This window comes from Halichoeres trimaculatus, unplaced genomic scaffold (assembly GCF_033239565.1).
Source record: "Halichoeres trimaculatus isolate MK-OKI-2021-1 unplaced genomic scaffold, fHalTri1.1 fHalTri1_scaffold_21, whole genome shotgun sequence".
Lineage (NCBI taxonomy): Eukaryota > Metazoa > Chordata > Actinopteri > Labriformes > Labridae > Halichoeres > Halichoeres trimaculatus.
In genome coordinates this window covers 3,725,866-3,747,549 of record NW_027437199.1, presented here as the reverse complement: position 1 = coordinate 3,747,549, position 21,684 = coordinate 3,725,866, and the positions used below count along the sequence as shown (strand labels likewise).

The window sequence follows — 21,684 nt, the reverse complement described above, 5'->3', positions numbered from 1 at the left end:
TCAATGTTCCTTGAGATCTCCCAAATCTTGCAAAATTTTCTTAAGATCTTGCAAAAATTTCTGGGAACAGGTCAAATTTTTCTTGGTACCCCTCAGTTAATTCTTTAGATACTGTAAAAGTTTCCCATTGTTTTTCAGGATCTTGCAAAAGTTGCTGGAGATCTGGCAAAAGTTTATCAGGCTATCTGAAACTTTTCTTTTGTTTTTGCAAATGTTTTATGAAGATCTTACAGAAGTTTTGCATCCTGCTGATCATCTTTGTTGAACAATTTGTCTCAAAAACAAACTAAAAACAAAGTTTTAAAGAGGAGCTTTGATTCAGGTCTTTGTGCAGTTGTGGATCCTTTGTTCAGAATAAAATCTATGTGAAGAGGATTTTCTACAACCTTCAAACATCTGACCGCTCTTTCATTTCCAGTGTGCTCTGCTAATTAACGCAGCTCGTTATGAGCAGCACAGAAACAGAAACAGAAACAGGGGCACAGGAAGAGTGAGGACTAAATTTACTCCTCCAAACTGTGAAACCACAGAATGAAGCACATCAGAGGACGACGCTGTCGAACTTCAAACTCCACGTTCAGTCCCGTCTCTGAGGAATAAATCAACGCCGGTCTCTATTTTTACCATCTACCTGTGATGTCGGAGCAGATAGGTGAGCTCTTATTGTCACTGCAGGTTTATTTATATCCAGCATCCAGCCTGGGTTTGTAGCCGAGCCTTTGCAGTGACTCACAGAGCTGTTGGCTTGATTGAGGAAGTCCGTTAGTGACTCCCAACCTCGACACTATAGACTCGGACCAGCAGACAGACAGGCAGGAAGAGAGACAGACAGGTGGTGAGACAGGGAGGGGAAAGCAGGGAAAGGCTGAGTTAGAAGTCTGAGAGGGTTGAGTTCAAGTCTGACGTGAGACGGAGAACATCGCAGGAGCAGAAGAGGACGTTTCTGGAAGAATTGGAAACTATTTTTGTCAAATCAGGGATTAATTCTCGTTATCAGTCTGGAAAAAGGAACATTCTGCAGGTTTTTCCAGTTTATTTAATCCTTAAACTCCATTTTTCTGTCCTGGAGAACTCAAAGATTGTGGGATATTCTCTGGTCGGCCTGAGTCAGTGAAGGTGAACTCATCTCCAGCCTCAGGATTATGTTGGCGCGTGGTCGCTCTGAGGATCTGAAGGAGGATCAAAATGCTGAAATGTAAAGTTCAGAGTTCTCTCTGCTGCCTGTGGTTCACCTGGCTGCTGCTGCTCCAGGTGAGTCTGCTTCATTGGTTATACATTTAAATCAATCATTTACAAAATCAAATACAAAGATTAGATCTACTGTTTGTAGTTTTTGCACCACAATATTTGATCTTATGTTCTTTAGACTCCTACCTTATCTGAGGGTCACTTCAAAGGATTTCAAGTTATTTTCTAAATGACTTTTATTCATTTCTGTCTTTCAAAGCTGAAAATCTGCCATCCATATGTCAACAAACCACCTTACCAGGAAATTTATTTCTGCAAAGTTAGAGCTTCTACTTTGAAAATCCAACCATTACTTTCAAATATTAAATACTGTCTAATGTAATACCAGCATCTTGTAGAGGTTATGGTACCAGAGCAGTATTTTATATTAAATATCTGGTTGATCTGAAAGTTTGATTATCAACTTTGATTCAGAAATCACTGTAAGTTCTATTAACAGGGATGTGTTACACTCTGTGTCCACAGGGGGCGCCAGAATTTGCACAAAATGATGAATTCTCATAGTTTCTTTGAATCAGAGTTTTTTTGGTATTATTATAACAGCTTTAAATGAGATATTAAAATTCAAAAAAATTTTTATATATTTAATGAATATTTAAATTAAATATCATATAAAAATAATTTAGCAATTTAAAGGAAAATATTGCAAAAAAAGTCTGAAAAATTAATTAATATTGTTAAAAAAATATTTATTTATTTGTTATTTTTATTCAGTTTTGGCCTATTGTTACAAGTTTTTATTTATTTACATCTGGCACTGTATCAGGAGTTTTTCTTAGCATTTAGCTTCTTTGAGTGCTTAGAAAAGCGTTCATAAATAAAATGTGCAATAAATAATACAAAATTATAATTATATTTATTAATAATGTAATAATAATAATATTAAAAAAAATAATAGTAGTAATCATAAAATATTATAGTATATTATTTAATTTATACAATAATATATTAATACAATTATTTTATTATTGTTAAAATAATTATAACAATATATATTTTAAATACTATAATAAATACTTTATTTTGAACTTTTCTTAAATTTATGATTTTAATAATGATAATAATAATATTAATAATAGTAATTTGAATAACAATAATTTATTTTATTTTTATTTCAATAATCATTTAATTTAATTTAATTTTTCTTTATCATATCGACTCATTTATTCACTATTTTTTCTGCTATTTCATTTACAGCATGAGGTCTGATTTTCTTGTGTTTGCTGTTGTTCTCCATTGTTGAAGAACTCCATCACATTAGAATTAAACTCTGACTTTTATAGAGTGATGAAAGTTAGGAAAGAGAAGTTGAGATGATTGTAACTTGCTAATGTCATTGAACACCCTCTCTACTTTATGAGAAGATGAGCAGTGTCCCTTTATCTCCAGTGTTTGTGCTAAGCTAGGCTAAGCTTAACCCAGCATTAGCTCTATCTCTGTGTCCGTGGATGGAAAAATAGGTTTACCCCAGTGTTTTCATTCCGCTTTAAACCAGCAGCACTGGACAGGTTGTGTGCTTGTTTTAGTGATCTCTGTGGGCCGGTGTTGGGTTTAAACGGTGTCAGCAGCATTGTTTGTCTCTGCCCTCGCTGAACCTCATTATCAGTGACAAATACTTTCATGTCCTGTTCTGCTTTCCAGGAGAAAAGGTGAAAGAGTTCAGAATAACTGTCGCCAACTGTATTATCACTTTCTGCACATGCATGAACATAAAAAAGGTCAAAGGTCGGGTGAGCAGTTGAACCCAAGAAGTGATAAAAACTCACAAATAGCTGCAGATGATTAAAAACCGCTCAGTCTGTGCGATGGGTATTTGGCAGAGACACAACAGGGTCATTGTTCATGTTTTTTTTTTAGATTCTTTTTGACACTTGATTTAGAAAGTTTTTAGATTATTAGTATTTTTGTTTATTTCTTCATCTCTCTAACTTTTCTGCCTTTTTTCTCTTCAGGATCAGAGCAGAGCAGCCCCGGCAGAGAGCCAGTCCACCCCATGTAACATCTCTGTGTCTGAACCAGAATCCAACCTGGACTCCATCTCTCTAACCATCAGCACACCTGGACACGACTGCTCCTTCACCGTCACGTCTCCAGACACTGGAGCAGACGGCGCTGCGTGTCAGAAAAGACTGAGGCCGAGTGGAAATGAGGAGGTAGAGACCAATGAGATTAAAGTAAAGGAGCAAACAGAGGAGGAGGAGGAGGAGGTGAAGGAGCAGGAAGGAGGGAACTATCTAGGGACAAACCAGCTAGGAGTTGAGGATGGAGGTAACAAGGAGGCAGGAGGTGTTTTCACATGTGTGCTGGATCACCTGGAGCCAGGAACCGTTTACCTGCTGCAGGTTCAGTCTCAGAAAGACAACGAGACGGCGACAATCACCCTGCACACACGTGAGTCCAAACACTCAATACACCACACAACAACAGGACTCTGTGTTTTATGAGGTATTATGTGTACTTTGTTTTATGGGGAATAAATCCACATTCAGCAGTCACAGTAGTTGAATTAAAGATAAAAACACAAACATTAAATCCTTGAGAATATGCAAAAATATGCTTGAAAGGGAAAAACCCAAGAGAAAAATAAACAATACAACAAGATTTGATATGGTATTCAATATAATGCAGTATGATACAGTACGGTACCTAATAATTTGGTACGGTACGATACTGTATGATACAATATGGTTTAATATGTTATGATCTGATATAACAAGGTTGAATGTGGAACAATACAATATGATACAATGCTATTTGTATACTCCATTACAATATGACATGAAACAATTCAACACATCATACTATAGGATTTGCTATGGCACGGTACACTAAGATAGTATAGATAGTACAGTGCCATACAATACAATGGGACATGACTTAAAACGTTACAATATGATTTTATGCAGTACAATATGGTATGGTATGATAAGATATGATATAATACAGAATGATGTGACCCGGTACGGTACATTACGTATGATAAGATACGTCATGATGTAATACAATATAATTTGATATGGTTTGATACAATGCAATATGGTGGAATACAATATAATATGATTTAATATTATTTGTATACTCCATTACAATATGATATAAAATAAATCAATACATCATACTATAGGATTTGATATGGTACGGTACAATAAGATACAGCACAGTACCATACATTGTGATGTGACATGACTTAAAACGGTACAGCATGGTTCTATATGATAGGGTATGGTATGATAAGATATGATACAATACAGAATGATGTGACACGGTACGGTACATTAGGGTACGATAAGATAGGTTATGATGTAATAAAATATAATTTATTAATAAAATAAAAAAAATAATAATACAATACAACACAATATTATACAATACAATATTATATAGTATGATAGGAAACAGCATGCAATGTGATCTGATACAGTTTTGTTTGGATAAGAGACAATATGATACAGTACGGTACAATACAGTACGGTGCAGCATGATGTGATATGAATTAAAACAATAGGATATGATACAATATGATTTCATACAGTACAAAACAGTAGGATACAACACAATACAGTATGATATGTTACAATTCAGTAAGCTTTGATATGATTCAATTTGGTACGGTACAACATGATACAATAGGAAATGGTCGAAAAATCATACAATTTGATTGGCTTCAATACCATCTGTCACAATACATTTTAATGTGGTACAATATCAAACAGTTTGATGTAATTTGACACAATATGGTGTTAAATGATACAAATAACTCAGTTTGATACAAGACTTGGACATGAAATTAGATTTGATGTAAATTTAACAGGAATTCATATTTTTATTGATGACCTGACTTTATTTAATGCTTACTTACTATTTTGAGTTTAAATGTTTTTAGTTTGACTGAAGGAAATTTACAGACCCACCTCAGTGGAGTATTTTCAGGGTGTTATATCAGTACCTCTACCTTGACTACAGAAGTTTTATATCAACAGACTGGATCAGGATTGTTACATGTACGGGAACTTTTGGGGTGTAAAGGTCTGAGCACAATGTTTAGTCAAATATTCGATTGTTTTCAGTTCTGTTCTATTGTTTCCATCTCCTCTGACCTCTCGTCTTTTGAAGTACAAGAACACGACACGACCTCCATGTTGTGTTGAGTCTTAGTGTGTGTGTGTGTGTGTGTGTGTGTGTGTGTGTCTCAGAGTTAATGTCATGTAGCTTCCCCTCTCTGTAGCTCTGTGATTAGCTACAGGAACCCCAGTCCTGCTGAGCGAGAGTGATAGAGTCGAAACAGTACGTGTGTGTTTGTTAGCGTGTGTGTGTGTGTGTTGTGTCTCCGTGCTGGCGGGTGTCCAGAACAGAAGTTGGACCCTCAGTGTGTATTTCCATCGTGGGTAGAGCTCCGGGTTCAGACATTTCCTGCCTCCATTGTGTCTTTGTTCAGTGGGAAGCAGTGGGAAAGGGTGTGAGGGTGTGTGTGTGTGTGTGTGTGTGTGTATGTGTGTGTGTGTAAGTGTGGGTGACGGGATGAAACAGGGTGTTACTGTGCCCAGTGGAGTCCTGAAGGTAACCTTCCCAGCAAACACTTCTTCTTCTTCTGTGGTGTTTGGTGGATTCTTATCTCTCTGGGCACTTTAACCTGTAAGGGTCACATGACCTCTGAGGATTGTTTTTACCTGTTTTCATTGTTCAGCCATCACAGTTTCTTTAAATATACATTGATTACACTGTAACGACATCCTTTTACAAATTATCCCCTCAAAAAGTTGATATACGACCTCAGATTAAGAAAGTCTCTCCCTATTTTTGCTCCACTTTGGTTGCCTCCACCAACCGAGGAGATAATAGCTTTTGCTAACTGCTGTTAGCTGCAGAACAGAGTGTGTAAAGCTGGGTTAAAAAAGCTAGCTTGATGAAAATAGCTTCCTGTAATACACCCATTTTTTAGGTGAAGGGTTATACTTTCAGAAAAAAAACTCCTGTCAACATTAGCTGTTGTTAAGCTAACTATATTCACATCATATTGTTAGCTTTGTAACTAATTGGTGGCTAAAAATGAAAGCTAACACATTTGCACAGTTGTTTTGATTATGAGACCTAGATCTGTGCTTGTATTTGCCTTGATAGTGCCCAAATTTCTATATCAGGTTTGGTATTAGAACATGTCAACACAAAAGTTAGCATCTCGCGCTAGTTGGAATAAGTTTTCTTGAGTCCGAATTTAGCTATTTTCAACTCAGAATTGTAGCGTTGAGCTATTAGCTTCGTTATATGGATCTGTGATGGCAGTTTTGTAACTTAAGCTAGTAACACAGTTTGCAAACAGTTGTGTAGAGCTCCCCCTAGTGAGTGGCTGTGGTATAGGTCATAAATCCAACCTTTTCCATATAAACAGATGAGACATGGGTCAAACTATTAAACTGCTCATTTTTCTTACACGTTTAGTTTTAATTTGTTATTTGATGCTAATGCAGCAGGAGTGATCAGGGTTGTTTATCTGCAGTTAAGCAGAAATAAATTCACTCAGGTCTTGTAAGTTCAGATTTCTTCCTCTCTTGGTTTCATTTCCGTAAAAACTCAGCGAGCGTCGGAGCTTGTGATCGATAAACATCAGCCGCCACTCTGAGAGCTGAGAGCCTCAGCGTTTTTTTGTTTGTCCCACTTTGGCACTTGGAGCTGAGATGTCGCAGCCTGATAATATTGTTTGACCTCAGTTTGAAGCACCAGTGGCGACAGAGAGGCACTAACACTCAGCGAGGCATTGTGGGAAAATAAACTGAAGAGAAGCAGGGGAGTGGGAGTGTTTTTCAAGCCGGAGTGTGTCAACAGGACTCCCACAGAGCTCCGCGTTTGATGACAAGGCCACAACTCGAGGGATGGTTTTCCTGCTGAAACTTTCCTGCTGCTCACGCTAAAAACAGATAAATCATTTTAAAAGAACAGTTCAAAAACACGGGGAGGGGAGATTTTAACAGCCTTTGTACTCAGTTAGGCTGACATGCATCCTCTTTTCAGAGGTTATTTTAAAACTGGTTTTCTGACAGTTTGTGTGTGATTTATCCACAGGGCCGTCGGCAGTGAGCGGCCTGTCTGTGACCTCCAGGACCAGCAGCAGCCTGGGACTTTCCTGGCAGGCTGGCCCAGGGAGGACGCAGCGCTTCAGGCTGCAGCTTCACGATCACACTGGTATGTCTGGCAAAAAAACGAAAACAACATGATGTGAAGCCAAAATGTTTAGAGCTCCCCCTACTGACCAGCTGCAGTATAGGCGATATGTAAAGAAACTGAGGCTGCTCTGGAGTCATGATCCTGTCTGTTTCTGTCAGGTCTGCTGAGAAACGAGACATTAGAAAGCACAACAACCCAACACACACTCTCAGACCTCACACCTGGGCGACTGTACAACGTCACCATGGTTACAGAGGCGGGGGGACTGCAGAACAGCCTGACGATGGAGGCTCAGACAGGTAAAACAAGGAGAACAGAAGAAGAAGAGGTTAAAATAAAGAATGAATCTAATTTCTTCTGTCTTTCTTTCTATTCTAGTACCTGCTGCGGTCTCAAACCTCATGACCGACTACAGTAACAGCACCAACATGCTGCTGTCATGGCAGAAACCTGACGGCGACCTGGACGAGCTGGTTGTCAGCCTCTCGTCAAACGGCACGAGTCATAAAGAGATGACTCTACCTCTAGACGCCACAGAGGTAGCTTTAGATCAGCTGACCCCAGGCTCGGCCTATCAGGTCATCGTGACAACCAGGAGTGGAAAACTAAAGAACCAATCAGAGCTCAGCGTCAGGACAGGTGAGGCTTTTTTAAAACAATAATAGATTATTATTATAATTTTTTAAAGTTTTCCTTTTGTTTTTTTTTAAGTGTATTTTTTTCTACCTTTTTACATGTTTTACTTTAACTGAAATCTTTGGTTTTCTCTTGCTTCTTTTTTTTCCTTTTTTTGGGTCTTTGTATCGGTTTTTCCTTTTTCCTTTTTTAATGGTCATCATTTCCTCTTTTCTTTTTTTTTAACTAGTTATTTTTTTATTTTCTGTTTTTCTTGACAATGTTACAATTTTTCTTTTTTTATCCCTGGTTTTTTATAACTCTGTCCTCCTCCTTAAACTTTTCAAATATTTCTCCATAATTTTGTTGATATTTTACATATTTTTTTTGCTTTGTCCAATTTTTGATTTTTCTTTTTGATCTTTTTTTTTAAATGCTTGTTTTTTGTTTTTTGTTTTTTCTTTATACAACATATGTTCTTTTTTGTTGATATTTTTTCCTTGTTTTATCTTTAACTCCTTGTTTCTTTTTTGGTTTTCATTTTTACCTTTCTTACATTTTTCTTAGTTAATATTATTCTTTTTATCTTTTTTATCTTTTTTTTTTTTTAATTTGCTTGGACACATTTATTTGTCTGGACTTAGTATTTTATTTATTTTTATATTTCATTGTCTTTTTTTTGTTTCCTTTATCTTTCTTGCCTTTTTTCTTTTCCCCAAGTTTCTTTAGTTATATTTGTTGTTTATGAATTAATCTACTCTTTTTATTTCTTTTTGTCTCTTTTGTCTCCAGCCCCAGCAGCAGCATCCCTCCTCTCCCTGTCCCCTTCCTCCTCCGATGCGGGCCTCCTCCTGTACTGGACGCCCCCTGCAGGCCACTGGGAGAACTACAGGGTGTTTCTGTTTGATGGCTCGCAGCAGTTATTCAGCACCGTCCTGGATCAAGGAGCTGTGACCTTCAGCTTTCCTGGGACGGGGTTAACACCTGGGAAACTTTACAGAGCGGAGCTGAGGGTGGAGAGTGGAGGACTGACGGCGGAGAGCAGCTGTGAAGGAGCGACGGGTACGGATACGACAGAAATACGACCGTGCCTCTGAAGAACGAAACACACACACCACTAAAAGTGTATCCTTTGTCTCTACAGCTCCAGCTCCGGTGTCAGACCTCCACATCCGACATTACGACGAGACCTCTCTCAGCGCCATGTGGAGCCACGCCCCCTCTGGGTCACATGACAACTACTTCCTGACTCTCAGCGACGGTAACCAAAAGAATCATCAAAAACCAAACTAATCTAACTAACTAATTATCTCTCTGAATCATAATGATCCTTCCTGAATCCGACAGGTAACAGCACCGTGGACACCAGAGAGGTGGAGCCAAACATGAGGGAGTGCACCTTTAACGTGCTCACACCTGGGAGGCGCTACAACGTCACTGTGACCACCAGGAGCTGGAAACTCAACAGCTCTGTGTCAGTGGAGGGGAGGACAGGTGTGTTAGAGCTCCTCGAAGGATGGATCTGTCGAAGGATCATAACGTGGAAGACTTTCCTTCTCTCATGTCAGCTGCTCGCTGTGTGTCTGTGTGTTTTAGTTCCCATGGCTCTGCGCAGCCTCGCTCTGAGGAGCTCTGGAGTCGACAGCCTCAAAGCATCATGGGAGAAACCACCAGGAGACGTGGACTCGTATACGCTGACGCTGCTGCAGAACAGGTGAGGTCACAAACCAGAGTCTGAGACTTTTCAGGTAGAAAATAAACACAAGTCAAACCTGAAGCCTAAAAAAAAAAAAGAAGAAAAGACAAAAAATTAAAAAAGAAATAAAAACAGGGGAAAAACAGCAAAAAAAGAAAAATAAGAAAAAAAACAAAAAAAATTAAAAAAGGAAGAAGAAGAGAAAGAAAAACAAAATATATTTTTTTCAGTCTAAAATCCCAAACCATCAATTTATTTAATGTTTTTCTTTTTATTAATTTGAGCTATAAACATGTTTTTCCTTAAATTCTCATTTTCTGCAATGAATGAGTACTAAATGTGTAATAAAGGAAATAATTAAAACACTTTATATATATAAGAATATATAACAATAAAATAAAAATTTGCTGAAGAAACTGGAAAACAAATAAAAATAAAATAAATAAATTTGAATATTTATGAAGAAGAGAAAAACAGTGATAGTTTGCTAAATGTATTTTTCTATTTTCGTGAATTTTCTCACTATCATAACTCGTTTTTTTTTTTTTTCTTTATTTTATATTTTTTGAGCAGATATAACTGTTAAGAATTACTTTTCATATCTAATATTTGAGTCAAAACTCTATAATTTTTATCAATATGTTGGAAATTAAGTATCAATCCATTTATCAAGTATAGTCTAATTGTAAAATAACTTCAATAATTTGTTTGTATTTATTTTTTATCTGTCTTATAGAAAAATGTAAAAATAATCAATTTTTTATTTGTTTCCTCCTCAGTGTCATTGTGAAAAACTTCAGTGTTCCAGTCAGTTCTTCTTCTCTGCTGCTGTCTGGTTTGACTCCAGGCGCCCTCTACAGGCTGCAGGCCGCTACTGTCAGTGGAGGGCTTCAGTCTAAATCCGTCAGCCTGGAGGGACGAACCAGTGAGTTTTCTCAGTAGTTTTTTGAAGTTATAGTTATTAAGTTTTAGTTTTAGTTATATCTAAGTTTATTTCTACAACCTCAACTTTTTTTCAGTGTGTTGGTGTGGGAGTTTAAATAATCTGTGTGAACGTGTGTTTTCATCAGCGCTGTGACTTTAGTTTTGTTTACGTGGTTAAACAAATGTGAACAGTTATGTAACAGGGTCTGATTGTTTAATTCCTGAGACTCTTATTGTGAAGAGACAGTATTCCGGTTTCCCATCAAAAACTCTCAGACGATGTTTACAGGAAGAGCTCAGAGGTCTCTTCTAACAGGAGAGGAGAGTTCACAGAGTAGGGCAGAGATGAGCTGTTAAATCACAGTTTTAATTTTAAAAAAAGTTTATTTTTATCCATTTTTAAGATAAATACAAAATAAATAAAACTACAATTTTTTTCTGAAAATTAACTTTTTTTTTTTTTTTTTTTTATCGTCGTCATCCTTTTAATAACAGATGGTCTATTTGAAAAGGAGCCTCTTTAAAAATCTGAGGACCACAGGTTTAAAGGTCTGGGAGCTAAAATAAGTGTGTGTGAGCTTAAGTATCAGTAAGAGTGTATTATGTGATAACATTTTTTCGAACAATAGCTTAAATACCAAAAAGGAGGTCTGGAATGAAAACACAAAGCCACTCCCAGTGCTCAGCTCAAAGGCTTCCTGTACACACCATCACACACAGACACACACAGAGACACACTTCCTGCTTAAAGCACCTATTGTGTTGCTGAAAAATGTCCCGGTTATTTTCGGAGTACACTGTGTTTATATCTCTGTGTACTGAAACAGCCAATCAGTGCGTAGATATGTTGCTCCAGAGAACAAGCTCCGCCCCCAGCCTCCTTAGATAACCTCTTACTGGACGATAAACAGACAAACTGCTCAGACATTTATGGCTAATGACTTTTTGTTGGCTTAATGTCAGAGTCCTAAACTACCTTCAAAGTTTAAAGACTGAGAGGAACTAAGTAGGGTAGTCAGTAGGGGGAGCTCCAAATATTTTGGCTTTGCTGTTTGGAGGCTGTTAGGTCAACCTTTTTTATTTTTATTGTTTTTTAATTTTATTCTTATATCATTATAAAATATTCTTTTTTATTATTATTTTATATTTGTATAAAATATATATATTTTATATTATTATTATTATTATTATTATTATTATTATTATTATTATTATTATTATTATTATTATTATTATTATATATTTTAATATTTTTATTATTTTTCATAGTTTGAACCCAAGTTTCAGATGGATTGAAATAAAGACACACTGTATCAAATATAAGTGAATTTAATTTCTTTACTGTCTTTGTTTCTACTTCAGCCCCAGCGTCAACCTTTTTTTAATTTTAAGGTTTTTTTTTAATTTAATATATTTATTATTATTTTTATTCTTCTTCTTATTATTATTATTATTGTATACTTTTATTTTAATTATTTTATTATTATATTCTTATTATATATTTTATTATTATTTTTATTTTTGTTCATAGTTTGAATCTGAGTTACAGTTTAAATTAAGACATTCTGTGTAAAATACAAGAGGATTTAATTTCTTTGCCTTCTTTGTTTCCACTTCAGCGCCAGCGTCAGCCTATTTTTATTTTAAATTATTGATTTATTATTAAATTATAATTATTATATATTTTTTTATTATTTTAATTTCTAATTATTATCAAAATATACTTTTATTTTTTATTATTTTATTATTAAATTGTTATTTTATATATTTTTATTTTATTTTTATATTATTATTTTATATGTTATCATTATATAATTATTATTTTATATATAGATTTTTTTTTTTTCTTCATAGTTTGAACCTGAGTTTCAGACGGTTTAAAATTAAGACATACTGTTTAAAATATAAGTGAATTTAATTTTTTTACCTTCTTCTTTGTTCCTACTTCAGCCCCAGCGTCAGTCTCAGATGTCACTGCCTCTAACGGCGGCAGATTGGACGCACTGCATGTGTCGTGGCACCCGGCTCTGGGTCAAGTGGACAGCTACCTGGTCCGCCTTCGGGACGGGAGTGGAATCGTTCACACGCTGGCTGTGTCCCGCTCCTCGCCGCCAGAGTGCTCGTTCAGCTCCCTGGTCGCTGGGAGGCTGTACTCGGTCGTGATCGTAACGAGGAGCGGCAGCCTGGAGAACAGCACAACGGTTCAAGCGCGCACACGTAAGGACGAGTCACGTGACGCTTACGTGCTTTTTTAAAAATATTTTACTACAGTTAAGCGAAGTAATCGAGAAGTTTTTCCCTCTGTTGTGTCTTTGTTGTTTATAGTTTTTTTTTGTTTGTATTGCAGAACCTGCCACAGTCCAAAACCCGACAGCCACCCACTCAGCCAAAGACGGCTTCCTCAAGGTTTGTGTGAACGTTCCTACTTTCAGTCAGTGAAGTTTTATAATCTGTACTCTCAGTTTTGGTGACACGCTCTGTGTTGTGTTCAGGTGTACTGGAGTCGTGCAGCAGGAGATCTGGATCGATACGTGGTTCTGATCAGCTACAACAACAGCGTCCTGCAGAATAAGAGCATCTCTGCCGGTCACAACGAGTGCGTCTTCTCGTCTTTGACACCAGGGAGACTTTACACTGTTACCGTAGAAACCTGGAGCGGGGACTTTGTCAGCAGAGTCTCCACTGATGGACGTACCCGTGAGTAAGAAACCAAGGAAATACAACTTCAATTGTTTGTTTGTTTTTTTTATTACTTACGAGAAATGTTGTCTTTCAGTTCCAGCAGCTGTTACAAACCTGTCACTTAGCGACGCAGGAACAGGTGATCTGACCGTCACCTGGAGCCCCGCCCTTGGGGATGTGGACCACTATGAGGTGCCTGTTTAGACACATTTTTTTAACCCAACATTATTTTTTAAAATCTTCAATTTTTTTAATACTTTTTTTAATTGTAATTCTTCTGGTGTAGTTACTGCCCTCTTGTGGTGCTTGTGTGTAACTACAAAATACAGTTATGGAACATTCACACCTTTAACCACAGTCAAATCAAGAAGAGATGAAAACAAAGAAATTAAGTGTTGAAGTTCAGAAAAAAAATTGACTGTACAAACAAAAAGAATTGACGATGATGATAACTAATACCATCGATGGTCTCCAGGTGACGCTGCTCTTCAACGACACTCGCGTTTTCCCTCCCGTCACCCTAAGCAGCGAGGTGCGACAACATAAGCTCACCTCTCTGAACTCTGGGCGACTTTATAAGATCCTCGTGTCGACGTTCAGCGGACCGTACCAGAGAGTGCAGTTCATCGAAGGACGCACAGGTGAGTCAGACACAACATTTTCTGCTCCTTAACTCAAGACATTTCAGTCCAGTTTTTCTGAGCCCAGGTTTTTTTTTTTAGTCCCCAGTGCAGTCGGAAACTTACGACTGGTTCCTCAGCGAGGCGGGCTGTTTGTCACCTGGACACCTGGAGGAGGAGACCTGGACATGTACGTCGTCACTTTGTCCACAGCGGTGAGTCCAGCTGCAGAAATCTTCCAAAACAAAGAAATAAATCAAATATTTTGGCACAGAACTTTCTTAAAAAGTAAAAGAACTACTTTTAAAAATGTTTTGGAAGATAAAATTTTTTTATAGTTTAACAACTAAGAAAAAATCATTTCCACAACAGAGTCCTAAACTACCCTTAGAGTTTAAAGCCTGAGAGAAACAAAGATTTATGACTTATACTGAAGCCAGTGAGTAGGGGGAGCTCCACATGTTTTGGCTTCACTTTTTTCAAGGCTGTTATGTCAACCTTTTTTTATTCTCATTATTTTTTTATTTCATAATTATATTATTATTTTTACTATATATTCTATTTTCTTTATTTTATCATTGTATTATTATTATATATTTTTATAATTTTACTGTTATTTTGATTATTTTTTCATAGTTTGAACCTGAGTTTCAGGTGGTTTAAAATAAAGAAATACTGTATAAAATATATGTGAATTTAATTTCTTTACCTTCTTTGTTTGTACTACAGCCCGAGCGTCAACAGTTTTTATTTTTTAATTTATTATTATTATTGTTATAATAATAATAATAATAATAATAATAATAATAATTATTATTATTATTATTATTATTATTATTATTATTATTATTATTATTATTGTGATTATTATATGGTTTCTTATTTTATTATTATTATTATCTATTTTATAATTTTATAAATTAATATTATTTTATTATTGTATATTTGATTTTCATTTTTAAAAATGTTTTTCATAGTTTGAACCTGAGTTTCAGACATTGTTTTTGAGATAATTTTGCAAACAATAGTAGACCGAAAAGTGAACCCTGGGGTTCTAAAATTGTCTGATTCATGGGAATTCAAAGGAGTGAGTCAACATATAAATTGATGATGATGTGTTTTCTGTTTCCAGGATGGTGCTGTTGTTGAGAAACGTCCCGTCCCCAAACATGTTTCCACCCTGGACTTCCTGGATCTGATCCCAGGGAGCGCTTACACCATAACCGTCCAATCAGAGAGCGGGAAGCTGACCAACACCAACAAAGCCACTGGGAGAACAGGCAGGACTCCAGATAAAGTGACTAATCAGCTCATGTTCAAGACTCAGTTTTTATATTGACTGTTTTATTTGTGACCTTCAGCTCCAGCCAGTGTCACCGCCCTGCAGGCCGACAACGACCACACCACCCACAGCCTCACCGTCAGCTGGGAGAGGCCGGTAGGCGTGTACGACGGTTACAGTCTACAGTTACTGGACGAGGCCGGGGTCATCCTGGCCAATCGGTCAATCGCTGCGGACGGTCGGAGCGAGCGTCTGGAGGGTCTGACTTCAGGAAAGTGGTACAAAGTGAGGATGGTGACGCTCAGCGGGGGAGTCCAATCAGAGGAGGCCACGGCCGAGGGACAAACACGTGAGTTTGGAGAAATTTATAAACTCTCAAAAATCGTAAACTGTTTTCAGACTCTGTCATTTTTTCATGTAAATTCTCTTCGTGTTTTCAGGTCCGTCTGCTGTCACTAACCTCACCGTCACCTCCCTCAACACCTCCTCCCTCTCCTTCTCCTGGAAGCCCTCCGAGGGCCACGTGGACATCTACGACCTGTCGCTCTTCAGCGTCACAGAAGCGGCAGCCAATCACAAACAGGATGCTGCAGGAAGCAGGAAGGAGCATCAGCAGGTGGGATTTAGACGACAGACACGGAAACAGTGATTAAAGCGCAGAAATACTTCCTCAAACACTTTCTTTAATGAGATATCAACCGTCCGCCTGCTGCAGGTGTTGGGGAAGCTGGTGGACCTGCAGAAAGTGGGTCCAGCTGTTGACAGCTGTGTGTTCTCGGGGCTGAAAGCAGGAAGTCTGTACAGACTGCAGGTGGTGAGCTGGAGCCGAGGGATGAGCAGCGACTCGTCTGTTCTCGGCAGAACAGGTCAGTCTTTATTCCTTTATCTTTATTTGTGCTTAATTTTTCTTTTTTCTTTCATTTTCTTCCCATTCTTCACCTTTTCCTTTACTTAACTTTTTTTTTTTTTAGATTTTTGTCACTGTTTCTTTGCCGTCTTGTGCAACAATTTGACCTTTTTTTTTACGTCTTTCTTCTCTTTTGTCATCATCTTTCCTGCTCTGCAGTCCCGTCCGTGGTCACGTCTCTCAAAGTTCGGAGTTCAGAGCAAACAGACCGACTGACTGTAACCTGGGAGCACGGAGCTGGAAGCCGCAGCAGTTATCAGGTAAATTTTTATTACTTTAAACAAAAAAAAAAAAAGAAAAGAGAAAAAAAAGTCTCATTATGATTAAAGCTCCTGTGAGAAATTTTTACTTGTATTGATTTTGGCACCCCCCTGTGGAGAAAGAGGGCTTTGATCCATCTGCAGTGAGATTTTCTATTTTTTATTTATTTTTTCTCATATTTTATTTGTGTTTTGTCCATCTTTTCTTTTCTTTTCTCTTCTTTTCTTTTCTTATCCTTCTATACCTTTTTTCTTTTTTCTTTTCTTTTCCTTTTTTTAATTTTTCATTTATTATTTATTTATTTATTTTAACAGGGAAGGGGAGCATGATGTGGGTTCAAAAGGAAAACTACAATTTATCTCATCACTGATATTGTATCATGATAGACATTTCTGTTGTCTTGAATTTGTTTTATTGGAAATAAAAATGTTTTCTCCCCGAAAAAAACAAACAAACAACAAACAAAAAAAAAAAGTGAGGGGGAATTTATCACTTTGTCAGAAACCTTCCCCCCACCAAATGTTTACGATGCTAAAAAAATAGAGGAAGAAAAGTCTCACTGTGATTAAAGCTCCTGTGAGGAATTTTTGCTTGTGTTTATTTTGGCGCCCCCTGTGGAGAAAGACGGCTTTGACGCATTTACAGTGAGAGTTTTGCCAAGATAAAGTAATTACATTCATCTTAGACTTGGAAAAGGTGAGGAGGAATTTTTAATTTAATTTAATTTTTTCTCACATTTTATTTGCATTTTGTTCTTCTTTTCTTTTTGTTCCCTTCTCTTTCTTTTTTCTTTTATTTTCCTTTTTATTATTTCTATTTATTTATTTATTTATTTATTTATTTATTTATTTTAGTATCATTATTATATTTTTATTTTATTTATTTTATTTATTTATTTATTTATTTATTTATTTATTTTGGGGGGGGGGGGGGACTGTACAATTCATCTCATCACTGATATTGTATCATGATAGACATTTCTGATGTCTTGTATTTTGTTTTATTGGAAATAAAAATGTTTTCCCTCCCCAAAAAGAAAAAATAAAAGGCTAGGAGGAATGTATCACTTTGTCAGACACCTACCCCCCACCAACTGTTTACGACGCTAAAAATAACAACATAGAAATAATCTTTCACCTTGTTGATGGTCTAATTTTTTTTTTTTTAGCACGTAAGGTAGCATTATTGTGAATTTCAGTCTGTTTCATTACTAGTTTGAAACTCCTGACAGGAGCTTTAATTTTTTTAGAAATTGTTTTTGATGTTTTTTGTCAGGTAGATAAACTTCATCCTGTCTGTGTTTCTTGGTGCTTTAAGGTGATCCTCTACGATGTGTTCAACGCCTCTCTGAGCGTTCAGACGTTGGGGCCGGAGCACACGAGTCACATGTTCTCTGGTCTGACCCCTGGTAAACTGTACCGCGCTGAGGTCATCACACACAGCGGAGAGCTGACCAATAACATCTCAGCTCTGGGACGACCCTGTAAGTGACGTACAAACATCACAAACAGACGTAAACAGAGAAGTGTTTCCTGTGTGTGTTCACTGTTTGTTTCCTCTCAGCGCCCAAACCGCCCACGCACCTGTCCGTCAAACAAGGCCCGACCAATGACAGCGTAGAGCTGTCCTGGTCCGGTCCCTCTTTTGGGGACTTCAGCAGCTTCGGTCTGCAGTGGACTCCTCCAGACCAGCTCTCGGTCACACAGACTCACCTGACCGGGCGGATCGTGGGCGGGATGTTCCCGGGGCGCCAGTACAACTTCACCGTGGAGACCATCAGCGGGGGCGGGGCCAAGGGTTCACCCACAGCGAGGAGTCAGCCAATCCAGAGGAGCGTGAGGACGAGTGAGTGGAATGAAGAAGTTCAAACTGACTCGTTGTACTTCTCCTTTTGACCACTAGATGGCAGCAGAGCAAAGTGAATGTGAAAGTAGAGCAGTCTGCTCTCGTTTGTCTCGTTAGTTTTAATTTTTAATCACACTCTGTTGGTCGGTGAGTTTCTGGCTGCAGGGATCAAATCTGACGGCCTGGAGGACAAAATATGACACAGTTTGATAAATTTAAACAAGTTTAAAAATAAACACAAAGTGACCTGGTTTCATTTTTTCAGCTAAAGAAGAAAGTTTCATCTGAGATGGACGGATAGAAACAATAACAACTTTAATTTTACAGTTTCATCAGGAGAATTTTAAAGAAAATTAAACAGATGAAATAAATGACTGTGGTTAAAATGCTTAAAGAGATCTGTTTCAGTTTAGAGGATTAATCGTGTTGGATCAGAAGAAGACAAACCGCGTCCTCCTTCACCTTTCCTTTAGAGTTCACACACTTAATCATTCCTCCAGGAGACACTTTATCGTCTCATCACAACAAATAAACTTCACCTCTAAGAAGAAGAAGCTCTGCAGACGCTCACTTTTTAGTATCAGCCTTTAAAAAACACAGATAGAGGCGTCAAACTGTGATGTATTTAAAGAGGTCAGAGAAGAAACTCAGCTGATAACTCATCTTTCCTCTTTCTATCACTCCTCTACTTCCTTTTCTCCTTTATGTCCTCCTTCTTTGTCCTCTTTTCTTCTCTTCTATCTCATTCTCTTTGAATTTTCTATTACTTTTTTTATTTCACATTTTTCTTTTACCTTGACTCAACTTTTCTACTCCACTCTGACTTTACTCCTAAAACAATTAAAAATGTATTTCAATTTATCTCTTCAACTTTACTTTCCTTCTTTTCACATTTGAATTCTTTACTTTTATGAAATTTTTATCTCATTCCCTTTTTTAAACCTTCCTTGATTTAATTGGCGTATAACCTTCGAACTTTTCCCTTTCTTTTACTTTTAATATCTCCTAATTTTTTTAAATTAACTTGACTGCTTTTTTACTTAAAATTAACTTTTTTAATGTACTTTTTGTTTTACTTTTTCTTTTCTCTTCTCTTATTTTTTCTTTTATTTTCTTCAATTTTTAATGTATTTTTTGTTCCTTTTTCTTTTCTTTTTTTTCTTTTATTTATTTAATAAACTTTTTGTTTCTTTTTTTTTTTCTTTTATTATTTTAATGTACTTTTTGTTCCTTTTCCCTTTTCCTTTAATTTTATTTGTTCTTTTATTTTTTTCTTTTGTTTTCTTTTATTTTTAATGTACTTTTTGTTCTTTTTTCTTTTCTTTTCTTTCTTTTTCTTTTCTTTTCTTTTCTTTTCTTTTCTTTTCTTTTCTTTTCTTTTCTTTTTTTGATGTACTTTTTTTTCTTTTTTCTTTTCTTTTCTTTCTTTTTCTTTTCTTTTCTTTTCTTTTTTGATGTACTTTTTGTTCCTTTTTCTTTTATTTTTTCTTTTATTTTCTTTTATTTTTTCTTTTGTTTTCTTTTATTTTTAATATACTTTTTGTTCTTTTTTATTTTCTTTTGACTTCATTACTCATTTGTCATTATTTTTACTTTACTTTCACTTAATGCTTCTATTTTTGCTTTTTTTTAAATCACTTTACATCTTTTAATTAACTTAACTTTGATTCTTCGACTTCATATTTTTATGTTTTTACTTTTTTTCCTTCACTTTGAAAACTTTTGTTTTTACTTAACATCTCTCCATTCGCATCTTTTCTTCCCACCTCTACTTTTTTAATTCATCACCTAAAAAAACTTTTTTTTCACCCTCACCTTCCCTGCCCGTTTCTTTTTCCCATCTTCTTTACCTTTCCTTGTTCCTTCCTGTCATCCTATTCTTATATACTTTTTCTTTCCTTTCCCTTTCTTCTCTTTCTTCCTATGTCTGATCTACTCTTCCCTTGTACCCTTGTCTCCTTTTCTTTTTAACCCCCTTCCTCCCTGTCTTTCCTTCTCTTGAATATCACCTTTTTCTCCTCTCCTCTTCATCTCTTCCCTGTGACCCTTCCTCTGCCCTCCATCCTCGTCTCCTCCCCTCCTCTCCTTCAGGTCCGTCTCCTCTCAGGTCCATCCACTGCTTCCCTCTCTCCTCCTCCTCCCTCTCCTGCTCCTGGTCGCCTCCTTCCTCCGACTTCGACTCCTATGAGGTGGAGTGCCGGCGCCACGAAGACGGGGAGCTGACCTCTGCTCTGAAGCTGGCCGGCGGCGTCACGGCGGTGAGGCTGGACCACCTGGAGGCGTACAGGAAGTACTCGGTGACGGTCAGGGTGTCGTCAGCCGGGCAGACGAGTCCACCTGCGACACACACGACCGTCACTATGATAGACCGTGAGTTTACACAGACACACACTCTGAAGCACACACTCACACACTCCCTCAGGTGCTGTAGTCGAGTCTGGTGGTTAAATAAATAGGACGACTCACGGGGGAGCGACACGGAGCCACAGAGGGAGCAGAGAAGGAGATAATGGAGTTTATTCCTCCTTTGATTAATTCAGACATTTATTTTCTTCCATTAAATGCAACAACACAAAGACACAGCCAGTTTCTGTATCTGAAATTTCACAGTGAGACAGCTCAGAGCCTGATGAACAGGAAGTTATGCGCAGAAGAGATCGGACAGGGTGAGCAGACGATCTGCTGATTCTCACACCTGTCCCAGGTGACCTGAGCGCGGCGTTTCAGAGTCTGTTCCCTGTCAGACAGGACGCCGTGCGCACTGTGAGATGACTCGCATCAAATCCAGGTCACGTCTGAATTCAAGATGAGCAGGTGTGACGGACCCCCGCTGCTGAAAATAACCACCAAGAAAAAAAACGTCGACACAAAAACGCCTGAAATAACCGACAAACACGCTCCTTTTGTGTCGATCCACTCTGATTCTCCCTTCAGAAAGTTAGCGTGACCCAAAACAGTTTAAACTTCTCCTCCTCACAGCCCCCCCGCTTCCTTCCTGCCTCCGCCTGTGTCGCATTATAAATCATCCTGACACAACTAGACTGTGAGACTGAACCAGAGGAGACCGAGGGGAAAGAAAAAGCCATCAACGGCAAGAAGGAGAAAAAATAATGAAAAATAATTATCTGAAAAGTTTTTTAGACAGTGAAGGGGGAAAAATAAAAAAAAGACAAAAAACAGGGAAAGGAAAATTCAAATAAAAAATCCAAGTATTATAAAAAAAAATGGAAACTGGAAATGGACATTTTAAGTTAAGCTTTTTTTTATATTTACAACTAACCATTTATTTAAATCAGATAATAAATACATTATTTTAAGAAGGTGGAATTAAAAACTAATTTTTTATGTTATTTTAAGTTTTTCACCAGAATGAAAAAAGGCCCAAAAAATAAAAAAATAAGGATTAAAAAAATTAAAGAAATAAAATAAAGAAAGGAAAAATAAA

The 21,684-nt window shown here is 37.1% G+C and overlaps 1 protein-coding gene across 1 annotated transcript in view; it reads left to right on the top strand.

The window, feature by feature from the left end:
* The first annotated feature begins 775 nt into the window (after positions 1–775).
* The window catches only part of ptprb (protein tyrosine phosphatase receptor type b), a 32,160-nt gene continuing 11,251 nt past the window's right edge, over positions 776–21,684 (top strand). Inside the window, exons 1-24 of the mRNA XM_074698386.1 lie at positions 776–1,251; positions 3,201–3,639; positions 7,306–7,425; positions 7,566–7,706; positions 7,786–8,046; positions 8,815–9,084; positions 9,167–9,283; positions 9,370–9,516; positions 9,619–9,736; positions 10,498–10,643; positions 12,593–12,859; positions 12,990–13,048; positions 13,135–13,339; positions 13,419–13,516; positions 13,800–13,965; positions 14,047–14,159; positions 15,077–15,224; positions 15,306–15,575; positions 15,667–15,842; positions 15,942–16,092; positions 16,293–16,393; positions 17,712–17,877; positions 17,958–18,239; positions 20,331–20,609. Coding sequence (XP_074554487.1) covers positions 1,186–1,251; positions 3,201–3,639; positions 7,306–7,425; positions 7,566–7,706; positions 7,786–8,046; positions 8,815–9,084; positions 9,167–9,283; positions 9,370–9,516; positions 9,619–9,736; positions 10,498–10,643; positions 12,593–12,859; positions 12,990–13,048; positions 13,135–13,339; positions 13,419–13,516; positions 13,800–13,965; positions 14,047–14,159; positions 15,077–15,224; positions 15,306–15,575; positions 15,667–15,842; positions 15,942–16,092; positions 16,293–16,393; positions 17,712–17,877; positions 17,958–18,239; positions 20,331–20,609 — 4,306 coding nt within the window. The 5' untranslated portion in view covers positions 776–1,185. The remainder of the gene's footprint in view (positions 1,252–3,200; positions 3,640–7,305; positions 7,426–7,565; positions 7,707–7,785; positions 8,047–8,814; positions 9,085–9,166; positions 9,284–9,369; positions 9,517–9,618; positions 9,737–10,497; positions 10,644–12,592; positions 12,860–12,989; positions 13,049–13,134; positions 13,340–13,418; positions 13,517–13,799; positions 13,966–14,046; positions 14,160–15,076; positions 15,225–15,305; positions 15,576–15,666; positions 15,843–15,941; positions 16,093–16,292; positions 16,394–17,711; positions 17,878–17,957; positions 18,240–20,330; positions 20,610–21,684) is intronic.